The 11,549-nt window shown below is 40.7% G+C and overlaps 1 protein-coding gene across 1 annotated transcript in view; it reads right to left on the bottom strand.

Annotated features, from left to right (window-relative positions):
• The window catches only part of phactr3b (phosphatase and actin regulator 3b), a 51,463-nt gene extending 41,842 nt beyond the window's left edge, over positions 1-9,621 (bottom strand). The window contains exon 1 of the mRNA XM_032549947.1: positions 9,302-9,621. Coding sequence (XP_032405838.1) covers positions 9,302-9,545 — 244 coding nt within the window. The 5' untranslated portion in view covers positions 9,546-9,621. The remainder of the gene's footprint in view (positions 1-9,301) is intronic.
• Positions 9,622-11,549: the final 1,928 nt, after the last annotated feature.

Here is an 11,549-nt window from a genome sequence, read left to right as displayed (position 1 = left end):
GGGTTCATCCAGTTTCTCTATTTCTCTCACTGTAGCAGTTAAATCACATCTCTTCTTGTTAACATCTTCTCTGCATTTAGTTCTCCTCTCTTCTCTAAAAGAAAAAGCATAATAAAACTGTCACAATGCTGGGGTGTTTTGGTTTGATTTCTCTCTTCTGTGTTCATATTTATGCTTTGATTATTATTGAGGCTTGTATCAGTTTAGATCTTGCCATATCCCTTCATTCGTTTATGTTCGTGTTAGCGGTGGGTCTCAATTAAAAATTTTCATTGATTTTAATTCATCGCATTTAATCGAAAACTGTTCAAACTCACAAAATAAGCATTTTCAATTCAAAACCAAATTATTATTTGGCCTCGACTTGCTGCCAAATTATTGAATAAAAGACCATATGAGATCAAGAACAAAGATATGTGATGTGTTTAAGATGGATGCTAACATTAGCGTTAGGACGTCTGTGCTGCTGCTACATATTTAGCATTGAGATGCTATTTTAGGTGTGAATAGCTTCACTGATAGGCTAGCTCCTTTAAGCACAACCTGAACACATCAGTGGTTCAATCAGATCATTTCAGAAATGAAATGAACCTCCAGTGTTCCAAGAGAAGCAGCTTTGTCGTTCTTCTCTATTCGCTAATGTTGTTTGAGCTTCAGATTTATGGCTGTAGCAGAAACTCTTGAATACACAGGTTCCAGCCGAAACGCCCTCTTCAAAAGGAAACCAATCATGATTTAAATAAGTATATTATTTTAGAATAATTAAATACAGAACTGTGTTTTAGCAGTAGTAGTTGTTGCATTTGCATTTTAAAAAAACATATACATTATCTCACATATAGAACATAAATATTTTAATATTTAATCAGGGATCAGTTTTTTCTTTCTTTCAAATGTCTTTTCATTATATACTAGCAATATATAAAAAAATATGGTACAATATATTCCAATAAAATTTTAGCAGATTTTAGCCCACAAACAAACCCCTTGACAGCAGACACACCCACACAAAGCTAAACTGAGGTAAAATCAACTCGGTGTGGTTCAGCATGCTATATTGACTGTTTCCATTGTTAAAGCAACCCATAAAACCAACCCGTACCACATTATTCCTGGTCCCCCTTCAGTGGTAGGTCCATAGGACAAAAGTACAGTAAGGCACAAGACAATATAGTACAGTACGGTACAGTATGGTATGATACGGAGCTACTAGCATCACAATATAGCCCATATTAGGGGGAAAATAACGTCACTGCTTGCGATAAGCATGTGACAAACTACTGTGTCACTTTTTTTTGTTGCACTAGTATGATGCAATGTTAGGCGTCACACCGTGCCATGCCGCTGAGTGGAAATAAAGCATAATGTTGGGTTCCGACCCAGGCCTCGAGTTGGATGGTTGTGCACAAGTCAGGCGCTTGATATTGAGCATCAAAATTGCTCTAGAAATGCGTCTGAAAGTGTGGAGTCCCGCGCATTGGGAGGAGCCTCTTGACTTTTGCCTTTATTTTCCTCTACTGGTCTCTTTCTACAATGGCAGATGAAATGTATAGAGAGTATCTTGGCTTTATTTACAAAAAGCAAGACAACGTCTTTGTCGGTTCCCTCTGCACCATGTTTGAATTCACCAGATAATTCAGAGATGTTCTGAGTTGCACAACTTAGCCACTTGCTGACGAAGGTCACTATCAGCGGTGCTTTCGTCTCAGTCAAGCCCAGTTTCACAGGTTGCTAACCCGCATCAGTACCTACATCTCCTGCCAGGACACCAACTACAGGCCACTACGTCATATAGCGGAGTCTCTCTGATTGGTTGATATTCCGTGTCCAGCTACTAAACAACTCCAGCAGCAGTTGCGATGGACATCCGTTAAGAGAAGTCAAAACGTGCAGCACCAGATGCACCGTGAGACTTCATGATATACCTGTGGATGAGCGTCCACGAAGACTTTGTATGTAAACCAGACGGTCAAATCACTCAAATCTGAACGCAACATAAGTAACGAAGAGTTATTCACTTCAGGTAAGATACTGATTTGTCAGACTCTTAACATAGCCACACTTTGAACACAATTCCCTGCTTCATTAGCTTTTTAGAGAGGATTAATGGTGGACTAACCTTTGGAACAAAACACAGGTGCACATGACAAAACTGAAGGATATTTTCTTTCACATTTCTTGATATTTTGACATGCTTTGCCTTTGTGTGCAGAAATAAAACCCTTATTGCTCTGTTTCTTTGCTACTGCTGCTCCAAATCACATGACAGTCTCCTGCATAATAGTGCTTGTGTCCTCTTGTTAGATTGGTCCAGGGTGATGTCATGCTTTGTCGTGCTCTCTGTGATTCACCCCAGGGTGCTGTAGTCAGTGGGACCCAGGGACGTCTCTGCACAGAGCATAACAACGCAGGAGATGACTCGGCAGAAAATATGGAGATATGATTTGAACGCCCCTCTGAGTCACTCAATCTTAGCCAAGTAATTTAAAAGAATCAATGCCACCAAGACTCAAGGGTAAAATCTATACACAGCAGCACCTATAGGGATATATAAGGAGTCTTACATCAAATAGCTTCATGTTAATTCCTTCATCACTGCAGCTCGTCTTTTGAAGCAAAAACAAGATGGAAGAAATTGAGGGGCCTGCAGCATGTCTAAAAATACTGTATGAGGATCCAGGAAGTGAGGGAAATAAAGCATTGGCTTATTCTTTTTATCCACATCTGACTGGATTTCATTTCAAAATATCCTGATGTTCATTCTAACACTACCTGTACAGTGGTCAGGAAGCAATCGCAAACCCTGGAGCAGGCTGCTGAGTAATCCAGACTCCAGTGACTGTGCATCCTCACTCAGTGGGAAGTTCGACCTTGCACACTCCATTTGTCCCTATCCTATTCATTTGACCCTATCTCTGCAGATCTCTCCCAACAGAGAGATCTGCTGCTTGCGGTACCAGGCCAGCCGTGACAGTCACCTCACTTATTTATCCCATCTGCAGAGTGGAGCCCTCTGGTGGCGACCGTTACTGACTGCTTTACTTATACTTTTTTGACCCCGTTTTGCTGAATTTACTTAGTTCCCTTCAAAAGTATTACAGTTTGAGTTTGTTCAGATGACTACAAAAAGACTCAATTCTTTAGTTTGGTTTTCAGCTTTTTTTAATTCAAGGTTTTTGTTTTAGCTTGAATAAACCTGGTTAAAATGTTTGAGATTAATACTCTACTGCAGAGCAGAACCTAAGGGTTTTTTTCACACCTTCGTCCAGCAAACTTTGTTGGATTGGGGACCAAAATCACAACATTTGTTATATTTTCAGCTGATGTGGTTCCCTTTGACATTGCACTGTGTAAAACAAACCAAACCCTTCCACAACCTGTTCACCTCTTTGCCTGTGGTGGTGCTGTACACACATTTGTTTTGGTTGTACTTATCCAGAATGCTCTGCACTATAGTCTGCTTCCTGCTTCTGGAGCGGTATCTGGGCTGCTTGGTGTTCACATATACTTTGAAACCTCAACAGATTTCTTTTCAACAAACTGAGACCTTGGTCTGTAGGCGGACTAGCGAGGGTACAGCCAATCAGAGTCGAAGAGGTATCATTGCACCTAAGTATTTCAGGTTCTAGTTGTTTGCATTAAACACTAGAAACGATGTCTTGAGCTTACAACATTCCTTTTAACTCAATAACCCCTTGCATCTCTCTTACCCTGATTTCCTAGCTCTGGTTCTTTTCTTCCATCACGCTACCAGTGCCAAAATAAAAATATTACACACCCATTGGTAGCTACTTCCTTATCACAGGACTTTATATCCGCAAAGTACAAACTAGGTCTCAAGTAGTCTGCTTTCAGTGTAGAATAATCTAATCTATGTTTGAAGAGTCTAAGATGGTTAATTTGTTCTAGTTCTTAATAAACTAGAACAAATTAAAGATGCTCAAGGTACTGAAAAATTGGATTACAATAAACTGTCAAAAGAACAAGTCATTACGTCTAATTTATATCAGCTGCAGATTGTACACCAACCATTTTTCTCGATTAAATGTTCTTTAAAGAAAAATGTATAAATCACAAATGATCAGCCTTGGCACGATGGCCACCAGCCTCTGCAAGGCTATTGCTTGTCAACCCAATGCTAGCACTAGCATATACAGTATGTGGTAATGGACAGCACAGTAAGTAGGCAATCCAGTGGGTGACCAGCCTAGGCAAGCTAGTTGCCAGTCTCTCCAAAGCTATTCCTAAACTAGCCAATGTTAGCGTTAGCCTACTTCTGCCATTGGATGTCAGAGGAAGAAGGTAAATCAAGAGGTTAACCAGCCTAGACATGCTAGTCACTAGCCTCTCCAAAGCTAATGCAAGTTGTTTCCTAATTTGCTAGCGATAGCTGTTATTAGTCAATCAGTAGCTAGCTTTAGAAAGGATACAGCCTCTTTCCAGAAGGAAGGAGACACCGTTGGATGTGCAATAGTTTTAATTTTGACACAAACAACATGCCATGGCCACCCATTGGGCCCTACGGTCTAAAAGAGCAGCAGCAATAACTATAGCATATAAATATTCACATTCATTGTATATTAGCTTGTAAACACACCACTTCCTACGCTGCATTTTCTTTGAAGTTTTATGTGCTTCATGAATCTATGAATAGAGCACATATTGAGTAGCTCCAAGTTATTCCACAAATAACTGGATTTGAATCTGCAAATCGGTGAACATGTGAACAGGATTCCACCGAAATTGAAATTCTAGCCTTTTCAGTCCACCCAGGTCCTCTTCAGTATTTTTTCCATGCAATTTTTTGATCTTGGGTTCTCAAGAAACCTACTGGTGTTCTTAATTACCCAGAACCCGAGCTTTGCTCTCAATAAAACGGTTCTGGGAGTTGAGATAAGCCCCTACTAAAACAGGCATGAATTAAACACATGGAGGAAGAGGCTGCAGCAAGAGATAGAATCCATGTTCTGTGAGCTTCAGGACCCAGATTCTGCCTAACTGGTGCCACACGCTGCATTCCTGCAGAGACAGAGATGTGCTGTATGAGTGAAATACATTTTCTTTTGTTTCTTCTTTCCAGACTATAGGAACACCTTTCGTGAGCTGGAATGTGCGCTCCATGACTTGTGTGTCTATGGAGACAGTTCTCACATACTCCTTGCTGGGTCTAAGCATGCATGTAGGTGTGAGCTGCCAGGTGCTGGGTCTTCTGTTCTCACAGTTCGTTCACAGCTCTGAATTCGGAATGAGACAAAATGTCTTATAAACAGGCTCCCCAATTAATAAAACATAAGGCAAGCAAAATAAAAGGAATCCCAGCCTCATGCAGCCGCCCACCTTTTCTCATTTGACTGAAAGAGAGGACTGAGCTGAAGGCCATGTGCAACTGAGAGGGGAAAGTGGAGGTGCAGCTTGCAGTGGTCGGACGATAAGAGCTTCTGATGTTAGCGCAGCATGTCAGAAAAGAACAACAGAGGCCACTTTAAAAAGGACAAGAGGCTCTCATAGGCTGCAGGCAACAGGACAACAGCAAGAGATGAGGGGAGCCTCAGCAGGCCAGCATGTTGTTCAGAAAAACAGTGAAACAGAACATGAACATAGCAATTTCACTTTTTTCATGTTCTGGCAACAAAATGTTTTTTTATCAAATTATTTTATGATCTTAATCATATGTAGGCAGAACTGATAACTGATCTACAATCCATTGTAATTCTAACAGATTATGAAAGCTGAGACAATAATTTATCCAGAACTAATCAAATTTTTCATACAAGAACAGCTTGGTTTAAGGTTTAATTAGATGATGAAAATTATACATATATATATATATATATATATATATATATATATATATATATATATATATATATATATATATATATATATATATATATATATATATACAGTATATATATCCATCCATCCATCCATTTTCTTACACCCTTGACCCTAGAGGGGTCGGGAGGTGCTGGTGCTATCTCCAGCTAATGTTCTGGGCAAGAGGCAGGATATATATATATATATATATATAACCTAATTTTTGTTTTTCTATTGTACCTGAATGTGGTCTTAAAGTAACTGATGTGGTGTTGGGCTGCTTTTTGAGTTTAACATAAGGGTAGCATTACACCGATTTATCATTTTTGATCCTATCTTGGAGTCTCAGTGGACATTTCATCTCTTGGCAGTTGAGATGGGGCCAATTCTCTCCTGCCATTTGTACATTTTTGCTGTAAAAATAAAAACACTTACACCTTTGTGAGCTCGCCCTCCCATGTGGACCAACTCCCATAAGAGAGGTACTTTAGCTTATTAGAGGCAATTGTTGGCTGCCTGGAAACCACCGAGATGACTTCAGATGACTGTAAAACATGTAACCGCTTCTTTAGATTTTTATACACATATACATATACATATATGTATGTATAAATATATACATACATACATATATATTAACAATTTAACCCATTTTGTTCAGTTTTGTACAGTTGAATGGTTGCCACAGGAGACTAAAGAATTTCTCAAACATGTATGAAAGAATAAAGTAACACTCATGTTTTTGATTACAAAAATAACATGATGTAAAGCTCAAAAAAATCTATTTTTACATGATACTGCCCCTTTAAGAGGTAAGAGGGTTTCTGTGGAGAGGATTTGTCATTATCTTACCCTTGGCAGTCAGTTTTCTGAAGGGCCAGACTCAGAGCAGACAATAACTGTGCTTCGATCAACATTTTTCTATTTGCATTTTAAAGCAATGCATTAAAAAAGGTTGATCAAAAAGGCAAAATTCTATATAACTTCCTCAATTTTGCAGAAAAGTTTTTACGCTCGCTTGAGGTGGTTTTTGGCTTTTCCAAAAAAAAGAGTTAATGTGCTAAAGGGTCGATGGAAACATTTGCAGAATAAGTTATGACGAAAAAAACTTTACCATCCATTGGTAGGTATTTTGCCTTGTAAGAAGTACAAAACTTAGGAACTCCAAGTATTGCAATGCGCTACTTTGTAATACTTGTATTGAGAGGTCATATGAAATTTTTGTCAAGGTGATTATGCAGCTGCTTCCCTTGGCATCAGAGATCTGTTGCTGTTTTATCCCTATTAATGGACATGATTTTTCAAGCAGTGAATTCAGTCATAACAGGGTGGATAGCTAAAGTGTTAGCATCAAGTGTGATGGGATGGAAGAGCAGGAGAGGACGATTTGCTGCAGAGCATCCTGATGCGGATGGAAGACGCTGACACCAGAACTGTGGGCTGGTGGGTGGACTTTAGGTCTAAAATGATTACACAAGAGCCATTTTACACCCTTCTTATGTTGACTCAGAGCTTCTCAGACAGAAATGAACACAGTTTCATTACCATAACAACCATAAGAATACAACGAGCCCTGAAGAGGAGCGAGGGCATGAACACACAGTCAGCGTCAGTCAGCCGCTAGAGGATCCTTCCTGTAGATTTCAGATCTAATGACAGCTGACTACGTCGTGTTCAAACACACTGGACGAGCACATGTGATCTGCACATGTATGAATACATGTGCAAGGGTTCTGCTGTGAAGTAGAAGGTGAATGATAACAGAATTTTTTGAACTTTTGAATGTGTTAAGTGTGGATCTGCTCCATCTCGGTTAGGCTGGGGAGTGTGTACGAACATCAATTTCAAGTCTTGCCACAAACTCTTAATTGGACTTAAGCCGTTATAGATGCTTTGATCTAAACCATTGCTTGGTAACTGGCTATGTTTTGGGTTGCTAGCTTTCTTCCACATACAGCCTTTAGGATTCAGTTTGCAAGATTCTTCTTACAGTTTTAGTGTCTCCACAGCTCATATTCTCAAAGAATCCTAAGACTAATAGTAGCTTCTAGTGGGGTGCTGTGGTGGTGCGAGGGCCGGGCGTGGTCCGAGTGGGGAGGGCTTCGTCCTGGGCACGGCTGTCACAGGTTCGAGTCCCATCCAGGTGGCCTTTGTCGCATTTCTTCCCTTCTCATTGCCCACTTTCCTGTCTGACCGCTTTCAAATGGAGGCCACTAGAGCCAATAAAAACTAGCTTTTAGTGACGCCACTTTGTTGTTGGATAGTAAATTGTCCCAGAAGTTATTGTCGTAAATGATCATATTGTTGATTTGAGACCATTTTCATGTAATAAAATGGTATTTTAATGGCATAATAACGTAGGAACACGTTCTCAGAGGACGAACATTTAACACGAACAGGAAGAAATTTTAAATATCCAAAATAAATAAGGGAGACAACAGAAACAACAAAAAATAAATTATGAAGTCTGTAAAGAAAACATGTGTGAATACACTTTTGTCCTTCAAAAAATGACTTATTGAGACCGAAGAACCAGACTGAAGACTTCTGTCATCCAGTTTTTGGTAGAAAGAAAGAAAAGAGAAAAACAATAAATCATGTAAATGAAAATTATTCAGCTTTTTGTAAACTATTATTTGTTGCTGTTAAACAGCAATAAATCAATGAATTTATATTGATTTATTGAGTATATATGTATATTTATATACATATATATACTCCTATATGTATGGGAGTATAAAAAAACTATACTCCTTTACATTTATCAACACACCACAGCAGTAGCTTTTAAAAAAGCTCCTGGGCTGCCAAGCAACAGAAAACACCTTCCCAACAACGTCCAGCAGAAATGAGGATCCCACCTCAACACTAAAGGCCAACGTCAAGGCCTGAACTGGCATTTCACTTGGAATGGCTTAGGACTGCTGCTGGAAAGACGTGAAAAAAAGTGGAGCAGACAGATGAGCACCATGTCGCCTCACAGTTGGAAAGCCTGGCACTGCCTTCTGCCATTTGGATCACCATGGAAACAGCCAAATACACCAGCAGCAGCAGCAGCGCTGGTCCAGCTTTAAGTAAAGGGAACATGTAAAGGGAAAATTCAAAGTAAAAACATCATGAACCCAATGACAATTATTGGATTTAAGGAATAATAAGGTTGTTTTACAGATTGCGTCACAGACTTGGCACCGTGATGGAAGCATGGCAGAATGCACACACAGTCCCAGAAATGCCCACGTGATGCTCAGTGACATTTTTATCATGGTGGTGGGGTGAAGGGGCTAGGAGGGGGGGGCGGGTGTTCCTGGAAGGCCCTGCAGCGCAGCGCAAAAATACGCACATGACGACGCATGTTGCACACAGTATCAGCGGGAACACCGAGCACGCGACCACGCACACGTGATTCACCGGCATCAAACGGGAAAAGAACAACAACAACAAAAAAAACAGACGCCCAGCCGGCGCCCTCCTCTTATCCTCTTACCTGGACCGTGGGTTTCTCCCGAGCGGACCTCGGTGATGCTGCTCGGGTCACTCTGAGATCTTCCGCGCTGCACCACGCATTCATCATCCAGCCCGTCGGATGGTGATGCTGTTGATGATGAGGATGATGCCATGGTTGGAGAAAGAAGAAGGGGGGGGGGGGGGGGGGGGTTAAAAAAAAAGCTTGATGTGAAAGAGGCGTGATCTCCGCCAACAGCCAACCAACCGGCCAAGGTCAGCGGCATCAAGTGGTAGGCGCTGATTTCATGCGCTGCGCTCCGCTGCTGCAGCTGCGGCTCCCCGGTCAGCAGCAGCCACCAGCGGGAAATCCATTACGAGCGCAGCATTATAGAGGGTCGACGGTGCCAAAAAAACACGTGATCCCTCCACCCCCCCCCCCCCCCCAAAAGCCCCTTCAATCTTTCTCATGATTTAAAGTCAGTTTATTTACTATACATCGCAGTACAAGACACTACAACAGTGTATTAGGGGCATAAAAGGTAGAAAGAAAGGAAATTTCCAGCAAAAAAAAAAAACCCGGAAATTTTTAGATTAATCGCAGAAATTTTCCAGAAAAAACAAGGACATTTCTGAGCAAATTACTTTTCTATTTTACCTTTTATTTTAGATCCTTCCAGTTTTAAGCGATACATTCACACAGCAGGTGTTGATGCTCAGTTCTGAAGTTCTGTTTTTTTTTAAATAGCCTATAAATCTTTTATGCCATTGTCATGCAGGAATTTACATATTTGGTCATGCTTCACTTTACTTGGATATGCTAACCAAAAGCTAACGGTTAAAGAGAAACTATTGGATCTTTATTATGAGTCTTACAAACAAAGCAAAAACTATCCGACAGTTCCTGATTTTTTTCCTCATTGAAGGATGGAATAGAATGTGATTGGAAAGCTGTTCTTTCAGGTTTATGTAATCATCATGTTATATAATAAACATGAATCTGCCCAACCTCTGATAAGAGACAAAACATCCTCAAGAAGCAAGTCAGATGTGTGGCTGCTTTTTAATGTGGTACTAAGGATTATTACGACCTGAATGAAAGACAAACCTCCAGCATTTTCCAAAATTATTCCTCACAAATTTTGCCTAATTATGAGCACCTTTTTATCAATAATCATTTCTCTTTATTTCTTCCACATTCTGTCCCATTACAACCACAAAACTTCAAAGTGTCCTGCCATCTAAGTAGCATACATCTGTGAGGAAGAGAGAAAATGACAGGTGGTTTTCAAAAACCTTCAGAAATAAAACTCTGAAAAGTGTGGCGTGCTTTTGTTTTCAGCTCCTTTTACTCTAATACTCCTAACTAAAATCAAATGGAACTGGGTGTTATTTGAACACAGGACCTTCTTGCTACAAGGAAACAGTTCTATTTTCAGTCATTCTGCCTCCAATCTGACTAATATACTATATTACTATATGAAGTATTCATTCACCGGCCTTCACTCACATATGAGATTAAATAACAACCCATTCCTAATCCATAGGTTCAATATGACGTTGGTCCACCTTTGCAGCTAAAACAGCTTCAGCTCTTCTGGGAAGGCTGTCCACAAGGTTTCAGAGTGTTGATGGGGATTTTTGACCATTCTTCCAGAAGCACATTTGTGAAGTCGATGATGATGATGTTGGACGAGAAGGCCTGTCTCTCAGTCTACACTCTAATTCATCCCACAGGTGTTCTATTTGGTTGAGGTCAGGACTCTGTACAGGCCAGTCAAGTTCATCCACACCATACTCTCCATCTATGTCTTTATGGACCTTGCTTTGTGCTCTGGTGCACAGTCATGTTGGAAGATGAAGGGGCCAGCTCCAAACTGTTCCCACAAAGTGTGGAGCATGGGATTGTCCAAAATGTCTTGGTATGCTGAAGCATTCAGAGTTCCTTTCACTGGGACTAAGGGGCCAAGCTCAGCTCCTGAAAAACAACCCTAAACCATAATCCCCTCTCCACCAAACTTTACACTTAGCACAATGCAGTCAGACAAGTACAGTTGTCCTGGCAACCGCCAAACCCAGACTCATCCATCAGATTGCCAGATGGAGAAGCGCGATACGTCACTACAGAGAAGGCGCCTCCACTGCTATATAGTTCAGTGGCAGTGTGCTTTACACCACTTCATCCAACACTTTGCCTTGCACTAGGTGATGTACGGCTTGGATGCAGCTGGTCACCATGGAAACCCATTCTATGAAGCTCTCTGCACACTGTTACTGAGCTAATCTGAAGC

Source organism: Xiphophorus hellerii, chromosome 20, assembly GCF_003331165.1.
Source record: "Xiphophorus hellerii strain 12219 chromosome 20, Xiphophorus_hellerii-4.1, whole genome shotgun sequence".
Lineage (NCBI taxonomy): Eukaryota > Metazoa > Chordata > Actinopteri > Cyprinodontiformes > Poeciliidae > Xiphophorus > Xiphophorus hellerii.
Note: the sequence above shows the minus strand (reverse complement) of the source record. Positions and strands in the feature narration are given on the sequence as shown.